This window comes from Coenobita brevimanus, chromosome 75 (assembly GCF_032717465.1).
Source record: "Coenobita brevimanus isolate Jiangsu-jjx chromosome 75, ASM3271746v2, whole genome shotgun sequence".
Classification (NCBI taxonomy): Eukaryota; Metazoa; Arthropoda; class Malacostraca; order Decapoda; family Coenobitidae; genus Coenobita; species Coenobita brevimanus.
The window spans coordinates 11,272,933-11,297,398 of NC_137028.1; the positions used below are offsets into that span (position 1 = coordinate 11,272,933).

At 43.1% G+C, this 24,466-nt stretch overlaps 1 protein-coding gene across 1 annotated transcript in view; it reads right to left on the reverse strand.

Moving 5' to 3' along the window:
- Ask1 (apoptotic signal-regulating kinase 1) overlaps nt 1-24,466 on the reverse strand; it is a 450,944-nt gene that overhangs the window by 372,621 nt on the left and 53,857 nt on the right. Inside the window, exon 5 of the mRNA XM_080278838.1 lies at nt 22,158-22,326. Coding sequence (XP_080134964.1) covers nt 22,158-22,326 — 169 coding nt within the window. The remainder of the gene's footprint in view (nt 1-22,157; nt 22,327-24,466) is intronic.

Sequence of the window (24,466 nt, forward strand, 5' to 3'; positions counted from 1 at the left end):
CATTCTCTCCACACGACTATACACCTCAGTACACGCTCTTCAATTCTGGTGTCCACGGACTTCCTCACTCCACATCTTTCACAAATCACATTATTTTGTATCTTATCCACCCTCTATACTCCATATACATTCCTCAGCAGTCCTATCTCCACTGCTCTTACTCTTCTATCTATCTATTGCCAGACGCCTCAATCCCGTTTGGGGTGGCCACAAACAAATCGCCTCCACGTCGCCCTGTCCCCTGCCATTTCACTGCCCTGCTCCCAACTCACACCCCCCTCTCTCATAAACCTCTCCACCCCATGCCTCCATCTCATCCTCGGCCTCCCCCTCCCTCTTCCCCCCTCCACCTCACTCACATACGCTCTCTTCGTCAGTCTTTCACCCTCCATCCTCTCCACCTGGCCAAACCACCTCAGTGTGTTCCTCATAACGCTTCCTATCACATCCACATCCACACCACAACGCTCCTTTATATCCTCATTCGTCAGCCTGTCTCTTCATGTGACTCCACAGGCTCCTCTTAAATAACTCATTTCCACTGCTCTCACTCTTGACTTGTGTCCTTCCAACAACGTCCAAGCTTCACTTCCATACGTTAGAGTTGGTATCACAATACTGTCATGTAGTAACTTTTTCACTTCCATGCTCACTTCCCTGTTTCTTATCACTGCTTTCAAAGAACCAGGAACCTTTCTTCCCTGCTGTACCCTTTCAAGCACTGCACCCTCCAAACCTCCATCCTTACTCATCACACTACCCAAGTAATTAAACGTACTCACATTTTCCAATTCCTCACCATCCAACCTCGCTGTACATTCACTGACTTCACCTCTCTCAAAGACCATCACTTTACTCTTCCCTACATTCACCTTTAGATTCTGTTTCTTACACACTCTCCCAAATTCATCCACCAAGCCTTGCAGCTCTCCTTCGTCTTCACTCAACAACACAGTATTATCTGCAAACAACAGTGCAGGGAGTTTCCAAACACTATCCTCTCTCACCAGGGCCACTCCATCATCCACTACCCTACCTTTGTTTCGTTTTGTTTTTAAAGGCTCCAACATGCTTGCATGTGTTGGCCTTGGTCACCTAATGGCGGCTCTCCACGCTGCACGATCCATTGCAGCCTCCCTGTTCAGTCCCTTAACCCTAAGGTCACACTTAATGACCTCGTCCCATGTCTTTCTCGGTCTACCCCTCATAACCACACCCCCAATATTAACACTTCTCACCTTCCCCACCCAATTATCATCCCCCATCCTCTCCACATGTCCAAACCACCTCAATCTACCTCTCCTCATCACAACACCAATACACTCCAGTCCCATCCTACCTCTCAACTCTTCCATTGTAAACCCAGCCCCTCCAGGCCTTGGACGCAGGGACGCACTGCACATCCACCTAATCATTGTCATTTCTGTACGTCTGAGCCGGCGAATATCTTCCACCTTCACTGCCCAGGTCTCACTGCCATACAGCATTACACTCCTAACACATGCTGCATACAAAGACCCCTTAGCACGTAGGGAGAGCCCTCTCAATGTCAGGAGAGGAAAGAGCTCCCTGAACTTCTTCCAACCACTTCTCACCCTAGCCACAGAGCTAGCTCCAGCCCCACCTCCAGCACACAACATGTCTTCCAAATAACAAAACTCTTCCACACACTCAAGAGATTCACCAGCAAGTTCAATCCTTTCATGTCTGACGATCTCCACCTGCTCACCCAGGCACGCCATACACATAAAATCAGCATTATCTCGCAGTCTACCTCTGATACCACTACGTCTCTTATGCACCCATTTATCACACACACCGCACAAGATGGAATTACTTCCCACGCCCTTGTGGCAAACTGCACATGGCCACTCTCCCTCGTCTTTGACAGTACCGCCACCAACCCTAGATATCATCACTTTTGTTTTATCTGCACCTCTTTTATTACCCCATCCATGTACAGATTGAACAACCATGGAGACATGACACATCCCTGTTTCAACCCAACTTTCAAAGAGAAAAATTCACTTAGTTCACCATCCACACGCACCGAAGCCTTCGCACCATCGTACGTACTCTTCACAGCATTCAACAACTTCCCATCTACTCCATATATTCTTAACACTTTCCACAGTCCTTGTCTATCCACCCTGTCATATGCTTTCTCTTACTCTAGACTTTTCATTTTCATGCCACACCATAGTCTCACATCCATATGTTAAAGTTGGCACTAACACTCCTTCATGTAAGCCTCTTGCAGCTGCAACACTCAAGCCTCTGTTTCTTATCAAGGCCTTAATTGCACCAGCTACTTTTCTTCCTTATGTCACTCTACTTTCCACTTGTTTTGCACATTTTCTCCTCTTTTCTATAACTGTATCCAGGTGTTTGAACTCTCTCACCAATTCCAGTCTCTCTCTATTCACTGCAACCTTGCACTGGGAGTCACCTTCTCTCTCAATAACCATCACTTTACTCTTTTCTACATTTACTCTCAAGGCACGATGCTCACAGACATCAGCAAAACTCTGCAGTAACCTACCAAGTTCTCGTCCGGTACAGTAAAACCTCGATATAATACACTTCAATAGAGCGGAATTCGCTTTCATCGGACTCAAGGAGCCAAATGGACTAAATTCTTATGCGTCAGGAAAAGTCTAATAAAGCCAGAAGCAGTCCTGTCTTGGAATAAACGAATAAACAAACAAAAAGAGGAGATACCATAACATCAGTCCCTCCTCTGTCTCCTCCTCCATTCCTTCCCTTCCTCCCTGTTCCTCTCTGGTGAGAGAGAGAGAGAGAGAGAGAGAGAGAGGTGAAACTGAAAATGAAAATTAAAGTAACTGTGGAAATGAGTGTAAAAGTGAGGGTGAAAGAGAGCACACAAGTGAATATGGAATGTCAAAGTCAACAGGGAGAGAGAGAGAGAGGGATAAGGTGATTAGTCCCCGAGCTAGACCTCATCAGATCATATAGCCCTGCTAGGGTTACATGAGAGCAATACCCCTCCCAGCACAGCAGCCACCGGGCGGGGTGCGAACTCGCAACCTCACGATAACGAGTCCAACACCCTACTACCGAGCTACCGCGCTCCCCTAGAGAGAGAGAGAGAGAGAGAAAGAGAGAAATGACAAGTGGCATCCCCTTAGCATAAACAAATGAGGGAGATAGGCATAACCTTGGTCCCTCCTCTCTCTCTCCTTCTATATTCCCTCCTCTCTGTCTCCGGGAGAGAGGTGAAAGTGAATGAAAAAGTGAAGGTCAGTGAAGGCACTGTGGAGGTGAAAGTGAAGGCAGTGTGGAAGTGAAGATGTAAGTAAAAGTGAAGGTGAAAGTGAAAGTGAAGGCAAAAGTGAAAGTGAAGGTGGAAGGTGAAAGCAAAGGTGGAAGGTGAAAGCAAAGGTGAAGGTGAAAGTGAAGTCAAAAGTGAAAGTGAGGGTGAAAGTGAAGGTGAAAATGAAGTCAAAAGTGAAAGTAAAGGTGAAAGTGAAGATGGAAGGTGAAAGAGAGGGTGAATGTGAAAGTAAACATGAATGTGAAAGTGAAGGTGAAAGTGAAGTCAAAAGTGAAAGTGAAGGTACAAGGTGAAAGTGAGGATGAAAGTGAAGGTGAAATCAATGAAAATGAAGGTGAAAATGAATGTAAAAGTAAAGAAGGTGAAAGTAAAGGCCAAAGAGAAAATGAAGGTGAAAGTGAAAGTGAAGGTGAAAATGAATGCAAAATTGAAGATGATGGAGAAAGAAAAGGTGAAAGTGAAGGTGGAAGGTGAAAATGAGGGTGAAAGTGAAGATGAAAATGAATGAAAATGAAGGTGAAAGTGAAAATGAATGTAAAGGTGAAGATGACGGTGAAAGTAAAGGCCAAGGAGAAAATGAATGTGAAAGTGAAAGTGAAGGTGAAAATGAATGTGGAGGTGAAAATGAATGTAAAAGTGAAGATAAAGGTGAAAGTGAAGATGAAAGTGAAAGAGAAGGTGAAGGTGTGAGTGAAGGTCGAGGTGAATGTGGTAGTTGAAGAAGGGAGGGCAAAAGTGAAGGTGTGTGATCAACTGTAAAGGTGTGTGTGAAAATGAGAAAGTAAGGCTGCAAGTGAAGGTGAAATGGAAATCAAAATGAGTGAAAGTGAGTGTGAAGGTGAAGGCAAATGTGAAATGAGCTTGGAAGAAAATATGAAAGTGAAAGTGAATGTCAGTGTGAACTGAAAGTAAAGGTAAAAACGACTGGAAAGGTGAAGATAAAGGTGACGACGAAGACAAAAATACAGTATGTGACGTAAAATGGAAGTGCCCAGTGTGGTGAGAGAGAGAACAAATGCATGAATGACAAGCAAGCCTCTGTGCATAACAAAAGGAGGAGGAAGTCCAGGGGGGAGTCCAGATGTCGTTTTTAATGGACTTTCGCTTTTTTCGGGCTGGCTTGGGCCCCAATTAGTCTGATATAGCAAGGTTTCACTGTATTTGCAAGCAGTACTGGATCATCGGCATACAAAAAATTTGAGATATTCCATCCACCACCATTCATTACCAACGCCATCCCCTGTCTCCAATACTCGTCTATTTACTTCTCTCATCACCCCATCCATATACTGTACAGTAAGCTCGCCCCGAACACGTTCTCGCCGAATGTGTTCGCAATTATATGCGGTAAGTGCTGGGATAAGTAGAAGACAACGTAAGATTAAAGAACCATTACGAAAACTATAAATTTACGCAAAAGAGGCCTTTGAAAAGTCAAACCCTCGAACGTCACCGCAGCATGAACGTTTTTTTTTTATCACATGATCATGTGATTCGCTGTACTGCTTTTCCACAGTACTGTATTTGAAAGTTAAATATTTGCACTACTGTTCTGGTAAGTTTATGTGCAAGTTAAAGTACAGTACTATTCCTCATCATCATCATCCGGACCTCCTTTCCCACCCAAGGGCAGGGTAAGGAGGAGCAATGTCCAGACAGCACAAACTTGCCCAATCCAAACAGGCCAAATTTACATTCACTCATCATTCAAGCCCCCGGAATCCTGGCTCTACCGGATAAGCCAAAAACATTCACCACACTCTGCAGCTTCACATGAACGTATCCGATTGAGTCAATCCGGACTCTGCCATACTCACAGGAGGTGCCAAAATCCCTGGTCAAGCACTTCTACTCACAACATTCATCCAGACAGCTCAATCTCTAGTCAGTTCCCTAGCCTCACCGACATCCAAATCTCTCTTCCTCAGACACTCATCCACCATAATCTCTCCACTTTCTCCTTGGCCTACCTCGCCTCCTCCCTCCTTCAAATTTGCTCAGGTATACCTTTCTCACCACTCTATTGCTATCCAGTCTTTCCACATGACCATACCAACTCAGGACACTCTCTTCGATTCTGCTGTCCACCGACTTCCTCACTCCACACTTTTCACGAATCATATTATTTTGTATCCTATCCACCCTCTGTACTCCACATACATTCCTCAGCAGTCCCATCTCCACTGCTCTTACTCCTGACTTTTCATTTTCATGCCACACCATAGTCTCACACCCATATGTTAGAGTTGGCACTAACATTACCTCATGTACGCCTCGTGCAGCTGCAACACTCAAGCCTCTATTTCTTATCAAGGCCTTCATTGCACCAGCAACTTTTCTTCCTTGTGTCACTCTACTTTCAATTTGTTTTGCACATTTTCCTCTCTTTTCTATCACTGTACCCAAGTATTTGAACTCTCCTACCAATTCCAGTCTCTCTCCATTCACTGTTACATCACACTGGGAGTCACCTTCTCTCTCAATAACCATCACTTTACTCTTCTCTACATTTACTCTCAAGGCACGATGCTCATGGACATCAGCAAAACTCTGCACTAGCCTACCAAGTTCTTGTCTGGTACTTGCAAGCAGTACTACAATATCAGCATACAACAAATTTGGGATATTCCATCCATCACCATTCATAACCAACACCATCCCTCTCTCCATTACTCCTGTTTTTACTTCTCTCGTCACCCCATCCATATATACATTGAACAACAATGGGGACATCACACAACCGTGTCGCACACCCACACAGATCGTGAACCATTCATTTAGATGTCCATTAACCCTTACACATGCTTCGCTACCATCATAAACACTCTTGACAGCACCTAGCAGCTTACCATCTACTCCATGCATGAGCAAAACTTTCCACAATCCCTCTCTGTCTACTTTATCATATGCTTTTACCAGATCCATGAATGCCATAAACACCTTATGGTCCTTCTCACAAGCCTTCTCTGTTATCTGTCTCACTGCAAATACTTGATCCACACATCCTCTGCCACTCCTAAAGCCACCCTGTTCATCACTCACTAGGACTTCCGATATCTCTCTTCTTCTCTATAATAATTCTTCCATATACCTTCCCTACCACACTCAATAAACTTATGCCATGATAATTCTTGCACTCACTTTGCTCACCTTTATTTTTATGCATGGGTACAATTACAGCCTTTTTCCACTCTGCACACACAGTTTCACTCATCCATGCCTTCTTACATATCTCCAACAAGCACTTCAATCCACTCTCTCCACTACACTTAAGCATTTCTGCGTACACCTCATCAACCCCAGCGGCTTTCCCATTTTTCAGCCATTTCACAGCACTCTTCACCTGTGCGAGTGTCACGTCTCCTGGCACTGCATTCCTTCTCTGCACACCTCCAAAACCAATCATGTTTACAGCCACTCTGCTCTCTCTATTCCCATTCATCAGACTTTCAAAATATTCTTTCCATCTGGTCCTTACTTCATCTCCATGGGTTAGCAACCTACAACCTGCATCCTTCACACGATCACATTTCTTTCCACTTTCACTTCTACATTTCCAAACCTCTTTCCAGAATAACTTCCTATTTTCAGAGTAGTTCGCATTCATTTTTCTACCCAGATCATCATTTACCTCCTCCTTTTTCCTCTTCACTAGTTACTTTATGTGCTTCTTGCTCCCGACATACTCAGTTCTTATTTCAACTGAACCCCTATCCTGTAACAACTTTAGCCACTTCTTCCTCTTTTCCTCCACTGCTCTCTTAACCTCCTCATCCCACCATGCCATACCCTTCTCTTTTGTTGATACTCTTGCCACACCACACACATCTTTAGCATTCCTAACTAAGCAATCCCTATATGCATTCCACAGGCTGTCCAGATCCAATTCATTCCAGTTCACTGATTCTAACTCCTCCTCTACTTTGGTCCTGTAATCATCTGCCACTTGTTTGATCCTCAGCTTCTCAACTATCAGTCTTTCACCCTGGTTGCTCTTCTCACTCATGATCCATCTCACTCCTCTCAGCTTGATCTTGCATACCACAATCACATGATCTGACAGACCTCCACATCGTCCTCTCACAGCCCTTGTATCAGCAACGATTCCCATCATCGACCTCTCTACGAGCACATAATCACTCAGGCTTCTTTCAACACGGTACCCGTTTCCTCTAAACCATGTATATTTAAGTGCATCTCTGCGTCAGAAATACGAATTACAAATGCACACCCTCCTCGCCCGACACATCCTCTAGGCGATTCCTATTATCATTTTCTCCTGGTACAGTGAGTCCTTGAAATACAAAAACTCGAAGTATGAATTTCCGATGGTACAAAAGTGATAAATGTAGGACAAATTCCACAATACGAAAGTATCTGTCTTGATGGTACGAAAAACGATACGAGAGGAAATACGAAAAATTCAAAATGGGTGCGCTGCACAGCGCCGCGCTCACTTGCGGCGAGAAAAGGAACTAACCCCTCTCTGGTAAACACATTTTCGCGCGCTCCCCAGTCGAGTCATGTCTGTCCTCTCCTCTCAGCTTCGCTGTAAGTTACGCTGTTTTTCATCTTCTCATATTTTCACCATGCCTCCCCAGCGCCCTGCATCATCTCCAGCATCCGGGGAACCAGGTGCATAGAAGAAACAGCATCGTACTCTCACTCTTGAGAGGAAATTCGAAATACAGTAGTCAGATTGATTTATTTACCAGTAAATGTACAATGAAAGACACAATTATCTTCCCAGTTCTGTCTGAAGAAAATTTACACCAGGCGAAATACTATGAAAACCCTATTTCTACTAGTGCGTGTTTCAAATGGTTCAATTTTTCCATGCTATATTCATCAGGGAAGATACTTGTGTTGTTCATTGTACACCTGAAGCAGCAGAAAGACCTTACCAATTCAATTCATAATCCTCCAGCTTGTTTCTGTAATTTTCTGACAACTTTCAGTTTGGCAAATTACTTTTTCTTGACGAAAAATTTCTTTCCTGTTATTATCGTTACTTTCCCCTATGATCGTTTCCAGCGCAGTGGAACAAACTCAACGTGCTCAAAGGTGGATATCATTTCCCAATTTCCCAACTGGAGGTTAGGTTAGGTTAAAATTATTAGGTACAGATAAGCTCGGTTAGGCCAGGTTTAGTTAAACACTTAGGGAAGAACAGTCCTTTCTGCCATTATGTTAACGAAATAAACAAGAGTTGTCACACCAGGACAGCTAAAAATGACGGGGAAACAGATTTAATACGAAACGTTTACTGCATTTACCAACCCAGAAATAATCTGAAAAATATAACAGACTATCCAGGAAGAACTGATTTGGTAAGGTGCTTTTACAGCTTAAAGTAAAACGTATGTTTAGCCCCCTCAATGGCTGTGGGTTCAGATATTTGCATGCTCCCGTGGTCGGCCTTGGGACCATTTTTTCAAAGTTCTAAAATCAGTTTCTTTTTCTTACATATGTGAAAAGACTCATCTGGCACACCTGGCTTCCCCCCCCCCCCACCTAAACCCATCCTGTGATTTGCTATGATTCGTGTACGAATTAATAAAATTAGGATGCGTGTTACATCAGCATGTATACATCGGCCGAATACATCTAGGACGAAGTGAACTGTGAACGCCAGACTGCTTGAGGTGGTAGAGTAGGGTCATGTAAACACACCAGTGACCCTCATTCCCTTCCCATAATTGCTCGCATTTTTTTTTTTTTTTGTTCACTCTAACTCAACATCACTGACACCAGTACAGTAAGGTATTGTTCAGGGACAGCAGTATGAAAGCGATAATGGAATACATTATTGTTTGTATCAGTCCTCTCTCACTCAGACACATATGAACAAACAAAAGAATGAGCAGCAAATGTACACTAACTCTAAGGAGCAGAAATAACTGTGCTCAGTCGGTCCGAAATATATTGGGAAGAGTGATACTGAATGAAGAATGTGGAACTGAATGCTAACCTACAAGAACATGTGGTACGAAAGTAATTTTTTTCTGATTAGCAAACATTTTTGTTCCATATCGTCTCTTAAAATTGTAAAACCCATAATCTTTCATGTAAGCATACAGCCTAAAGACCATACCAATTCAGTTCATATGCCTCTAGTTTGTCTTCTATATTTTTCTGACTATTTTTTTTTCATTCATTCATTGCCAGACGCCATGTATCCCGAACGGGGTGGCCAAGGGCTCAGAGTTAATTGTTTTACAGTGTTCTCTTGCTGAAAGAAACTTACTAAAAATTAAGGCGCATGTAACATAAGCATGTAAACATCGGCATGGAGTGAAGAGAATGCCTGACTGATGGGATGGTAGAGTACGGTCATGTACACACACCAGTGACCTTCATTCCCTTCCCATAATTATTCGCAGTTTTTTATAATGCCCTAACTCAACGTCATTCACACCGAAACAGTGAAGTGTTGTTCAAGGCCGGCAACTATGAAGGGGTTAATGGAATACTGTATGAAAAATTCAAAATGGGTGCGGTGCATAGCACCGCACTCGCTTGCCGAGAGAAAACGAACTAACCCCTCTCTGGTAAACAAATTTTTGCGCGCTTCTCAGCTGAGTCCACGTCCCTCCTCTCCTCACAGCCTCGCTATATGTGAGGATATTTTCGCAGCCCTTCACCTTTTTGTATTGTTTTGACATGCCTCCCAAGCGCCCTGCATCATCTCCAGCATTGGGGGAGGCCGCTGCAAAGAAGCAGCAGCACCGTACTCTAATTCTGAAAAGGAAATTGGAAATTATAAGACCCCATGAGGAGGGGCAGGGAGTCTCGGAGATTGGGCGTGCTTTAGGCCTTGCTGTTTCCACCACTGCAACTGTGATGAAGAAAAAGGAGATGTACAAGAATATGGCCACCTCCTTCTCTACAATTGTATACAGGTATTGCTTACTTCTTAATAGGGGGGGGTCCGAGGGGGTCCTGGGACGCATCCCCCCATTTATATGTATATTTCAATGGGGAAAATCGTTCCGATATACGAAATTTCAAATTACAAAAGTTTTTTATTTGGTCTCTATCCCTTTCGTATATCAAGGACTCACTGTACTCCGTAACAACCCATTATGTCATCCTCAGGACCAGTGCCTACTCTTCAGTTCATATCCCCCATCACGATCACTTTATAGCTCCAGGGCATTTCTCCCACTACTTCACCCAGCTCATCCCAAAACCTGTCTTTCTCTCTCTCACTCCTGTCCTCACACAGTGGATACACTACAATCACTGTCATTTTCACGTTCTCAAACTTAAACTTGACATACATACACCTTGAGCTGACACATTTGTAGTCTCTCATTCCACTCTGCCACACCTAATTCATCAACAAAGCAACTCCTTCATTACATCTTCCTCTCCCATTCATGCCCAATCTTACACATTTCACACCCTCCCACTCCTCCACTTCGCACCCTTTCATCTTCATTTCACACAATGCCATCACAGCATATCTCACACTCTTGAACACATTCACCACTTCCACCCTCTTACTCTCCTCATTCACACCTCTCACATTTTATGAGTCTGCCCATTTGGTTGGGGCCCTGGGCAGGTATTGGGCCCTCCGATGCTCTCTGAAACGACTGCCATGATTAAGTGATTTTGGATAGGGGAATCTGGGGGACACTTAATCCTGCCAGAAACCCCGGTTATATGGTTACCACCCAGCGTAGTAAATGGTTTCCTGGGAACAGGAAACCACTTGGCTTGTCACTCAGTGTAGAGCTCATATTGCATTACTCTACATTGACTGCGTGAATGATGGGTGCCTCCACCTACCACAAGTACTATTAAATAACATTAAAGCAAGAAATAAATTCTTATAACCAGTTTGCCTGATAAGTGTCGGAATATTGCCTTTTTGTGTGTGTGTGTGTGTGTGTGTGTGTGTGTGTGTGTGTGTGTGTGTGTGTGTGTGTGTGTGTGTGTGTGTGTGTGTGTGTGTGTGTGAATGATTTGCTATACTGCATTTCCACAGTACTGTATTTGTAATTTAAATATTTACTGTTCTGGTATGTACAGTAATCCTTCCTATCTGTGGCAACAGAGCCAAAGGCATGTCCGGAAAGTGGGTCCGTCTGGATAGTGGGCCCCTGCCTCCTGGACTAGTACTTATGGACCCTATCCCAGCCTAACTTTGAAAGCTGCCTAAATAACTCCCTACCGGACATGCATAGCACCTATTTAACGACCCTATTCACACCAATAATGGACATAAAGCGTGAAAGAAATGAAAAGGAACCTGAGAATGAGGAATCAGAAGTATGGAAAATACAATATTTAGCAGTGTACAGGGTACTTACAGCATGCCTGTGGCTGCCTCCTTCAAGGCTCTGGCAGTGGTGAAAATGCTCTTGAAGCATGTACAGTAATCCAGTGTTGTGCTACACTTAATTCTTTGCACTGTGAGTTATAATTATTTAACAATGCACATTCTGTTCTTAACCATGCAATGCTAGTTTCAACTGCCACTTTGTACATCACACTTAATCCTTTGCATTCTAAATTCTAATTTCTTAACACTGCACAACACTGTAAATTCCCATGCGGTCTGGTGGCGAGGTATTGCAGTTTATTCACAAAAAGGAGCACGTAAGGCATCCACTGCGATGAACATCTACTCACAACGGTGGTTAGGCAGTAACTGGTGAGAGAGGAGGAAGGACGGGGTGAAGAGACTGTGGTAAACACAGCTCAGCTGTTCGGCACTGCGTGCCAATTTCAAATTACAGGTGGGAAAAATTCAGATTTTGGGGGGATTTTTTTCTTTTTTGGGCCTTTTTTGGGTTCCGAAGGTCCAGGCCCACAATGTCCGGTAAGTAGGGAGTCCTGATACTTGGCGTCCGGATGGTACAGGGATTACTGTACTTGTAAGTTAAAGCACTTAAATAATGCCTTGTAACCAGTTAACCTGATTTATACAATTATGCCATAATTGGCGTCAAGTCAATTCGCCGTCAGACAATTCTCTGTCAAAACATGGACAACTCCCTGTCAGGACAATTTGCACCCTGGACGATTCCCCGTCATTCTATAAATATACTTATTATTAATTAATCAATACTTTTATAAATATACTTGTTATTAATTAATCAATACTTTAATAACTATATTTCACGGGGATCCATCAAAGTCTATGTTCAATAGCGTAGGCTTTGTATATTATTTATTAGTTGCATCTTTAGTCAATAATTATCTTATTTCTTCCTCACTGTAGTCGCCTTTGAATTATATTTTGGTGTCACCCATAGCTGTCTTCATTAATGACTGCGAACTGTCTTGTTATTGTTGTGATGGCGAATTGTCCCGAAACCAATCGGCATCGGAATGTTGCCTTGTGTTTACGTATTTCGGTACTTGTATGTTGAAGTTTTCCTGTGCAGTACCGTATTTGTAAGTTATAATATTAAATAAACCTTCTAACCACTTAAAGTGCTTCATATTGATTACCAATGGCAGATAACAGCAAAACACCACATTTAAGGGGTCTAGGGAGCAAAATAAGGAGTAGTTAAAACTTCCGCAGTTTCACACTGAACACACCACATTTGGGACGAAACCCATGCGTTCAGGGCGAGCTTGCTGTATACATTTAAACAACCATGCGGCCATCACACAACCTTGTCGCACACCCACGCCGATCGCGAACCAATCACTTAGATGCCCATTTACCCCACACATGGTTTACTACTACCATCATAAAAACTCTTGATGGCACCTAGCAGTGTACTGCCCGGAAGTGAGAGTTGTATTTTGTCCAGTTTATGACCAAAAGTTCGGTTTAGTGAGAGAGTGTGGCCGGGGTATGGCTGTTTCCATGTGAACATGATCAGAATGTAGATTAAGTTACTTAGTTGCTTAAGTAATTTTTTTTTCGCTTGCTGTAATTTATTAGTATTAAGTCTCTTTATAATATTAAAATCTCGAGTGGGGAGGAATATGTGTCTTTGGTCACGTAATCCAGCATAAATTACACATGCACAACACGGTGTGATTTTCAGTGCTCCTTCGATGCAAGGGTATTGAGAGATGTTGGAGAATAATTATTGTAACTAGGGAATGTCATTTTTTTTGGGTAATCAATTGTAAGGGGAAGGGCATCACACTGAGTCTATCTCGAGGCAATAGTAATAAAAATTTTAAATTGTGTAAGCTGTCATCCTCCCCCCGCCCCCTTTATGCCATGCAATATTGGTGTACCATGAGCAGCATGTCTCTTGCTCATCGACTGTCAGACGTGCCAGGTGGTCAGTGCTGTTGTTCCTCCCTCCTCCCCTTCCCCTCCCCTTCCAGGAAATTCTGTAAGTAATTTGATAATACTGTATTGATGTTCGATATGTTGAAGCACGAATAAGTGATATCCCACAAGTGATCTAGTGACGAAAATAGAGAAATAGACTCGGGTTAGTATCAAGTGTTGTCGTCCCCAAGGAGTGTTGTGTTTGATCACGCGAGTGACACCACTGGCCTCATTTAATGAGCGAGTCCTGAGTTCCCATTCACCTCCTTTGTTTTCTGTGAGCTGGATAGTGAGGTATTTCCCATATTTCTGTACTGTACTTTATATTACTATTATTTAGTGTGTAACTGGAATACAAAAATGTAGCTAAGAAGCAGAGTTCTGTCTGGACCTCAGATAAATGTGTAATTTTTGTGGGCCAAATATCAGGTGTCCTGGAACTGTGAATTGTTTATTAATATGTGTTGAGATGACTATGCAATTCTGTACTTATTAGGGCTGTGTTAGTTATGAGTTAATGTTCACAAAGTTACTTTGTGAGGCACAATGACATCGACTCGGTGATGTTTTCAGAGTTAGAGTAGGGTTATTCATGCTTATTTGTTATAGTACTTTTCTTCTATGTTATTCTTACAGTATGTATTATTTTGAGCAGACCTATGCATCTGTAATGTCATGTGTTATTCTGTTTCTGATTGATATGTCGAGTGTTGTAACTCATGTTTATTATGAGTTCACGTGGTTACTTTGTGAGGCACAATGATATCGACTCAATTATGTTTTTCATAGTTAGAGTAGGGTTATTCATGCTTATTTGTTATAGTACTTTTCTTCTATGTTATTCCTACAGTATGTATTATTTTGAGCAGACCTATGCGTCTGTAGTGCCGTGTGTTATTTTGTTTCTGATTGATATGTCAAGTGTTGTAACTCATGTTTATTACAAGACATTCTCGATCATCTGAAGGGATTACTTGCATTAGGGAGGATAGTTATTCATTGTACATATTAATTTGTAGCGGGTCCAAGTGTGGAAGTCAAAGTCCCAGTGTGGAGGTTAAGGTCCCAGTGTGGAGGTCAAGGTCCCAGTGTAGGAAGTCAAGGTTGAGAATATCAGAGGATCGAGCCAGTGAACTATGAGCTCAGAGGAAGGATTATGGAGAGCCACATTGGACTGAACCTGGGACAAGGGAGCTAAGTTCTGTGGAATTTGATATAAGGGCCATAAGTTTGTTGAATAATGTGTCAACTGATTCAGGGTTATTCTGTAAGGCTATTCGATTGGAAGATTCCTATATTTTTTTTTTTTCTGCAGATTTCCTCGCACTCAACCTTATTGTTTCTATAACCCTTGAGAACTGGTGGTATAGAGTTGACCTGGTAGCTTGTTAATGTGTAACCCAGGAGCACTTTGGGAAATTGCGAAGGTCAGTCTTGGGTTAGCCGAGTTGGAGACTGATCCCGTCATTTTGGCATGCTACCACTCTTAACTTGGCCATTCAGAAAAAAACAAACGCAACCGAAGAGGCCGCCAATGGGAGAAAGTATCCGGCAATCTGAGTTCCCGACCGTTCCAGCAAGCTAAAGCCTGATCGTAGGGCGTACTCTTACAGCAGCTTACCATCTACACCATACATGCGCAAAACTTTCCACAATCCTTCTCTGTCTACTTTGTCGTATGCTTTTTGCAGATCCACGAATGCCACAAACACCTTATGGTCCTTCTTACAAGCCTTCTCTGCTATCTATCTCACGCAAATATTTGATCCACGCATCCTCTGCCACTCCTAAAGCCACCCTGTTCCTAACTCACTAGGGCTTCTGATATCTCTCTTAATTTTTCTACAGTAGTGCACCAACTTTCGCTACAGCAGGATTCGCAGAATCCACTTTCGCGGCATGCACCAAATATTCCCTAACTTCCACTTTTGCTTGAAAAAAATCGATTTTCGTGCACAAATTTTGGGTTTGGGACAATATTTTGAACTTTGAATTTCCTGCACCGCCTGCCCGCAACCCACCGCCATCTTGAATGACGTCATGTCAACACTCTGTCCACCCATTCCCGCCATTGTGTACGAGCGTGCTAGCTCCATTGTGTTGGATTCTCACGGTTGAATGGCCTCTACTATACCTGGTAATGTGGGGAAAGGGCCTGGTGGTGTGGGGGGAGAGCCTGGTGGTGTGGGGGGAGAGCCTGGTGGTGTGGGGGGAGGGCCGGGAGGCAGTGGTGGTGATAAAAAGTGGCCGGGACATTCAAAGTCGGGAGGAAAGGCCAAGGCCATAGAGGAGCTTAACCTGGATGAAGATTTCAATGGATTTGTTCAAGAGAACCTAGCACAAAGGGAAATTCAGCACAGAGTGGAAGTGTTGCATCAAGTTGCATCTGAGGAGGCAGAGAGAGAGAGTGGTAGCGAGGCAGCAAGAGGTGGCGCCAATACGTCTGGCGTGGCTAAATAAGCCCACCACACGCCTCGGATACTTACCCCCAACATCCATTAAACACCTCAACCGGGTCTCTGTGTTATGTTTCTCCTCATATAATGTGTACTGTACAGTTTTTATTGTATCTCACAATGCAATGTACAATAGTGATTTGATGTACTGTAGTGCAAGTGAAAATGAAAATCTGATGTTACTTTAGGATAACCGGGAACCAATTAGCCTTTTTGCCATAAAGACAATGCCCCAACTTTCGCTAATTCCACTTTCGCGCATTATTTTTGGACCCAATTAGGCACGAAAATTGGTGCCCCACTGTATAATAATTCTTCCATGCACCTTCCCTACCACACTCAATAAACATATGCCATGATAATTCTTGGAATCACATCGCTCGCCGTTACTTTTGTACATGGGTACAATCACAGCCTTTTTCCACACTGCTGGCACAGTTTCACTCATCCATGCCTTCTTACATACCTCCAACAAGCACTTCATTCCACTCTCTCCATTACACTTAAGCACTCTGCATACACCTCATCAACCTCAGCTGCTTTCCCATTTTTCAGCCGTTTCACAGTGCTCTTCACCTGTGCGAGTGTCATGTCTCCTGGCACTGCATTTCTTCTCTGCACACCCCCAAAACCAATCATGTTTACAGCTGCTCTGCTCTCTCTATTCCCATTCATCAGGCTTTCAAAATATTCTTTCCATCTGGTCCTTACTTCATCCCCATGAGTTAATACTCTACCACCTTCATCCTTCACACCATCACATTTCTTTCGTTTTCACTTCTACATTTCCGCACCTCCTTCCACAGTACCTTCCTATTTTCAGAGTAGTTTGCATTCATTTTCCTTCCCAGATCATTATTTACCTCCTCCTTTTTCTTCTTCTCTGGTCTCTACTTGCTTCTTGCTCTCATTATATTCAGTTCTTATTTCAGCTGAACCCCTGTCCTGTAACCACTTTAGCAACTTCTTCCTCTTTTCTTCCACTGCTCTCTTAACCTCCTCATCCAACCATGCCATACCTTTCTTCTTTGTTGTTACTCTTGCCACACCACACATTGCTTTAGCATTCCTAACTAAGCAATCCCTATATGCATTCCACTGGCTGTCCAGATCCATTTCATTCCAATTCACTGATTCTAACTCCTCCTCTACTTTGGTCCTGTAATCATCTGCCATTTCTTTGATCCTCAGCTTCTCAACTTTCAGTCTTTCACCCCGACTGCTCCACTCTCTCCTGATCTACCTCACTCCTCTTAGCTTGATCTTGCATACCATAATCATATGATCTGACAGACCTCCACATTGTCCTCTCACAGCCCTCGTATCAGCAACCATTCCCAGCATTGACCTTTCTACTAGCCCGTAATCAATCAGGCTTCTTTCAACATGTTTCCCATTCCCTCTATACCATGTATATTCATGTGCATCTTTGTGTTTGTAATATGAGTTACAAATGCACAACCTCCTCTTCTGACACATATCCTTTAGTCACTTATCATTATCATTTCTCCTGGTTCTCAATTACAACCCATTATGTTATCCTCAGGACCAGTGCCTACTCTTCCATTCATATCACCAATTATGATCGCTTTATAGCTCCTGGACATTTCTCCCACTACTTCATCCAGCTCATCCCAAAACCTGTCTTTCTTTCTCTCACTCCTATCCTCACATGGTGCATATGCTACAATCACCGCCACTTTCATTTTCTCAAACTTGAACTCGACATACATACACCTCGAGCTGACACATTTGTGGTCTCTCATTCCACACTCCCACACCTTATTCACCAACAAAGCAACTCCTTCCTTGCATCTTCCTCACCCATTCTTGCTCAGCATTACACACTTTACACCCTTCCACTCCTCCACTTCACACCCTTTCATCTTCGTTTCACACAATGCCATCATGGCATATCTCGCACTCTTGAATGCATTCACCACTTCCACCCTCTTGCTCTCCTCATTTACACCTCTCACATTCCACATGGCCATACAAATCTGCCCATTTCCCATTTGGCTGGGGTCCTGGGCAGGTATTGGACCCTGCAAGGTGCTCTGAAACGACTGCTACAACCGAGTGATTTTGGACAGGGGAATCTAGGGAACACTTAACCCTGCCCACACCTCAAGAAGCACACAGATAAGTTTGAAAAAGTTCAATGGGCCGCTACAAGATGGGTACCAAGCTTAAGGGATCTAAGCTACAAAGAAAGACTAGAAAAACTGAATCTGCCAACACTGCAGAAGAGAAGAAAAAGAGGAGACATGATTATGCAATATAAATGTGTCTCAGGGAAAGAGAAAACAGACATAAATGAGTATATAACCTATGGGAACACAGCAAAAAATTGCATGAAAAGAGAGGTGATAAAGGCGTAAGGAAATTCAGCTTCCCTAATAGGGCAACTGATCACTGGCATGCACTACTGAATGAAATTGTGTATGCCAAAACAATCCAAAAATTTGAGGATATGTATGATAAAAGTGATTTAATACACAGGACAATACAAGCTTGACTCATTCCTGTTAAAATACAATTAGGTAAGAACACACACACACACACACAAAATCTTCCTTACTCCCTACCAGTTTAACTCTATTTTTTTAAAAGCTTTTTCCAGACTTATCCATCCATCCATCCATCATCCAATCCTATGTTGCCCCATGAGAAGCGTAGAAGCCCGGGGCTAGGCAAGTTGGTCCTGACATTTAAGATGAGAGTGACCAGTTTCACTTCATCCCTGAGTGGTATTATGTGAGCAATAAACCCCAACCACCCCTTGGATATAAACCTACACAGACTCAATCCGACTGGAATACCTTAATTTGAGGCTTCACCAAACCCTGTTTCAGAGGTCTGCCACCAGGTGGTCTAGCCTCACCCAGCCTTGATTAACCCCTTACCCACGGGGATGGCTGGACCGCTCTGTGCCCCTCCTGCGAGGCTAGCAGGAAATTTAGACAATACACGATAAATTAGCTACTTCCAGATCAATGGAAGTATCACTTAGTCTTTTTTTTTTTTTTTTTTTTTTTTTTTTTTTTTTAGTATGAGAATATGTCATAAAGAACATTTCAAAGGGTAATGAACAGGGAAAATTAGCGACCAAGTGCACGTGGGGTGTTGCCAGGTGATAAATTAGTTACTTCATGGCCAATGGCAGTATCAATTAGCCTTTTCCCTTCTTTTATATATTTTTTAGTAAGAGAATGGGGCATAGGGCACATTTCAATGGAAAAAGCGAATGGAAAAACAGGCCGGGAGTTGCATTGCACAGCCAGGCTGTAGCTAGGAGGGGACTTCTGATGTACTGTATGTGTTTTAGCATGCTTTAAAGAATTATGCTGTTCCACTGAAAATGATGTACTTAATGAATGCTTGGTTAGTGAATCAGCCATATAAATCAAAGCAAAATGGCAGCGTGGTACGACACTTTAACCACAACCGAGTGCGGGGAGGAGTTGGGTCTCACTGTTTCTTGGAAGCTTTTATTGACTAATTCTTGTAGGTGAACAGTTCTGGGTCAGGATGGGATAAAGATGGTCCATTTTCACCCCACTCTAGAAAATGTCTCGAACAGACTGCATGGTTTCTCGTGGCCCTCCACTTGAGCTGTTGCCTGCACCTGTCTTTCTACAGCTCTCTTCACCTTGGTTGCCTTTTTTGACATGGGAATCTTGCCCATCCCTTAAAGTCAGCCAATTAAGCATTGCTTTTGGGACTTTTTGTAGAGTTCGATTTGGAATCAGCAATTGCACACACAAATTCTGTCATGTTAGACTTAGGCTTCACTCTCATCTTAAATGTCGGGACCAACTGCCTAGCCCCGGGCTCCTACGCTCCTCATGGGGCAATGTAGGATTGGATGATGGATGGATGGATAGACTTAGGCTGCTCAGATCATCCAGACATCTAACAGGTACTGTTTTGAAAAGTCATACGTCATGCAGGGCTTCATATCGAAAGGTGCTGCCAAATCTGCGGTTTCATATTTATTTTCTTTTGTGGATAATAATGAATGACAAATATACTTAATCACTGTTATCTTGCTTTATGGATGGTTCTAGTAAAACTGCCTAAGTTTTGTCTCTATGTTATACTGTGCTTACAGAGATGAGTAAACTGACAAAAGCTGAGTTTACAAAATGACACATAGTATATATAATGAAAATGCTCCCATATTGTAATTTCCTTGTAGCATATCATGCCAACTGAGCGGCTGATAAGTAAACTATATTTTGGGGTGTTTTGCTTTGCATCAAAATTAAAAAGAAATTAAGCACTGGCTACTTTTTCAATGCCTACCCTGCATCAGAGCTGGGTGATGGAAGCGAACCTTGTGGCAGATTTCTGAAACAGGATCTGGTGAAGTGTCTAACTACCCACTAAACCACCAGGTGCCATAATCTGGTTATATGGTTATCACCCAGCATAGCCATAAATAGCTTAATCCTTCTCATATGCTTTTCCTACTATGTCTATCTATCTATCTATTGCCAGATGCCTCAATCCCGTTTGGGGTGGCCACAAACAAATCGCCTCCAAGTCGCCCTGACCCCGCCATTTTACTACCCTGCTCCCAACTCACACCCCCCTCTCTCATATACCTCTCCACCTCATCCCTCCATCTCATCCTCGGCCTCCCCCTCCCTCTTCCCCCCTCCACCTCACTCACATACACTCTCTTCGTCAGTCGTTCACCCTCCATCCTCTCCACATGGCCAAACCACCTCAGTGTGTTCCTCATAACGCTCCCTATCACATCCACATCAACACCACAACGTTCCTTTATATCCTCATTCGTCAGCCTATCTCTCCATGTGACTCCACAGGCTCCTCTTAAATAACTCCTACTATGTCCCTTTCAAATATTTAACCCACACACACCACAAACAATATAGATGAATAAATGTTCACACAGGATGGCATGGTTTATTTACTATATATAATGTACACACAGTTTGCAAGACAAATGGTGCGCAAGGCTACTACCACATCCCTATGCTAATACCAAGATGGGGCTCTGTATCCCCAGTCCCACTCCTTTTCAATGTCTTTTACAACACATGAGAATTCTCCAAGTAGTTTTCGTTCTTCCCTATATCCATGGGTACTTACTATTACCTGAACCCAAACAACTGAAAATACAGTGTGGTTGGAAGGACACAAGTCAAGAGTGAGAGCAGTGGAAATGAGTCATTTAAGAGGAGCCTGTGGAGTCACATGCAGAGACAGGCTGACGAATGAGGATATAAAGGAGCATTGTGGTGTGGATTTGGATGTGATAGGAAGCGTTATGAGGAACACACTGAGGTGGTTTGGCCAGGTGGAGAGGATGGAGGGTGAAAGACTGACGAAGAGAGTGTATGTGAGTGAGGTGGAGGGGGGAAGAGGGAGGGGGAGGCCGAGGATGAGATGGAGGGATGGGGTGGAGAGGTATATGAGAGAGGGGGGTGTGAGTTGGGAGCAGGGCAGTGAAATGGCGGGGGACAGGGCGACTTGGAGGCGATTTGTTTGTGGCCACCCCAAACGGGATTGAGGCGTCTGGCAATAGATAGATAGATAGTTTATATATTATACCTCCTTTAACTTTTAACTTAGAAAATTTTTTCATCATTGTGGGGATGACTCAGTTAGCAAAACTAATCTGTATCTTGCATCATTTTCTGCATCTCATAATTATTTTCATGCTTATTCATCTTAAATGTCAGGGCCAACTTGCCAAGCCTGAGGCTCCTATGCTCCTTATGGGGCAACATAGGATTGGATGATGGATGGATGGATATACTGTCCCTACTTTCCTTGAACACACTCACTGTGTGGATATGTACAAATTTCACGAAGCTGAGATGTCACCACAATACACAAGAATTCAACTGATGAGTGGTCAGGCGGGGAAATAATTACCATCCTGTATATATTCAGGTAGCTATGGGGATGGAGGGCAGGAAAATAAAGGTACTGGAGTTGTAAGGATGGAAGAAGCCAAACCTACGGTACACAGGCTTATTTTTGCCTTATGAATACGATACTCTTCAAAAGTAAAACAAATTTCATTAACAAGTGAGTTTTGAAGAAAAAATATTTGTTCTACTCTGTATAATATTGTAAATTTCATACACAGAAGAGTAGTGGGGCAAATGACCTGGATCTCACGTAGTGATATGAGCATGTTGAGGATAACATCAATGGACAGGATGTTTGGATCATCAAGGCGACGTCGGAGGTTGTGCAGCTGCTTCCTCAACTCCTCCCCTGAGTAAACATCACGTGCCTTGCGCAGGTCACTCAGGAATTTCTCCTTCATGTGCTGTCTGATTAAATCAAGAAGAGGTAGAGTAATAAGCTATGATGAAGCAATTTACAATATTCAAAACATTAACTACTTCACAATCTAAGCAGCTTCTAGAAAGATACAATATTACTGCTATCGTCATTTCATCGTTATTAGGTAGGTAGGTGCCCTTCATACACTCACTCAATGTAGTGTTGCCATATGGTCTCTACACTGTGTGACAAGCCAAATGGTTTCCTGTACCCAGGAAACCATTTATTACACTGGGTGGTAACAATTTAACCAGGGGTCTAGCAGGGTTAAGTATCCCCCAGATTCCCCTGTCTAAAATCACTAAATTATGGTATACATTTTGGAGAGCCTCAGACGGCAGAAAACCTGTCCAGGGCCCCAGCCAAATGGACAGATTTGCATGGCCTTGTAGAATGTGAGAGCTGTGAATGAAGAAAGTACGAGGGTGGAAGTGGTGAATGTGTTCAAGAGTGCGAGATATGCCATGATGGCACTGTGTGTAACTAAGATGAAAGGGTGTGAAGTGGAGGTGTGGAAGGGTGTAAAGTGTGTAATGCTGAGCATGAATGGGTGAGAAAGATGCAAGGAAGGAGTTGCTTCATTGATGAATGAAGTGTGGCAGAGTGGAATGAGAGATTATACAAATGTGCTAACTCGAGATGAATGTCTGTGAAGTTCAAGATTGAAAATGTGAAAGTGGCAGTGGTTGCAGCGTATGCACCATGTGATGACAGGAGTGAGACAGAGAAAGACAGGTTTTGGGATGAGCTGGATGAAGTACAGTAGTAGGAGAAATGCCCAGGTGTTACAGAGTGATTGTAATGGGTGATATGAATGGTAAAGTGGGCACTGGTCCTCTAAATGATATAATGGATAATAATGGAGTAACAGGAAAGAATGATAATGGGAAGCAGCTGAAGGGCATGTGCCAGGAAAGGAAGCTGTGCATCTGTAATACTTATTTTAAACACAAAGATGTACATAAGTATATGTGGTATTGAGAGAATGGAGATCATGTTGAAAGGGGCATGATTGATTTCATGCTCTTAGTACATCAATGCTGGGTAATGTTGGTGATACGAGGGCAGTGAGAAGGCGATGTGAACATTGGTCAGATCATATGACTGTGGTACGCAAGATCAAGCAGAGAGAGGTGAGGTGGACCAGGAGAGAGAGGAGCTGTTAGGGAGAGAGACTGAAAGTCGAGAAGCTGACATTCAAAGAAATGGCAAATGAATACAGGAACAAAGTAGGGAAGGAGTTGGATTCAGTGAACTGGAATAAAGTGTATCTGGACAGCTTGTGAAATGTATACAGGGATTGCTTAGTTGGCAATGCTAAAGTGGTGTGTGGTGTGGCAAGAATAACAACAACGAAGGAAGGTACGGCATGATGAGATGAAGAAGTTAAGAGAGCAGTGGAGGAAAAGAGGAAGAAGTGGCTAGAATGGGTATAGGCAAGGGGTTCAGTTGAAATAAGAAAAGAATATGTTAAGAAACATGTAAAGAGACTAGTGAAGATGAAAAAGGAGGAGGTAAATGATGATCTTGGAAGAAAAATGAATGCAATTTACTCTGATAGGAAGTTATTCTGGAAAGAGGTGTGGAAATGTAGAAGAGACAGTGGAATGATATGTGGACAGTGTGAAGGATGTAAGTGGTGGATTATTAACCCATGGGGATGAAGTAAGGACCAGATGGAAAGAATATTTTGAAAGTCTGATGAATGGGAATGGAGAGAGCAAAGCAACTGTTAACATGACTGGTTTTGGGGGTGTACAGAGAAGGAATGCAGTGCCAGGAAATGTGACACTCGCACAGGTGAAGAATGCAGTGAAGCGGCTGAAAAGTGGGAAAGCAGCTGGGGTTGATGAAGTGTATGCAGAGATGATTAAGTGTAGTGGAGACTGTGGAATGAAGTGCTTGTTGGAGATATGAAAGAAGACATGGATGAGTGAAACTGAGCCAAGAGAGTGGAAAAAGGCAGTGACTGTTCCCCTGTTCAAAAATAAAAGTGAGCAAAGTGAGTGCAAGAATTATCGTGACATAAGTCAACCGAGTGTGATAGTGCAGGTATATGGATGAATTATTATTGAGAAAGTAGGAAAGAGATAGCGGTGGGTGGTGGCAACCATCATCTACTCACTT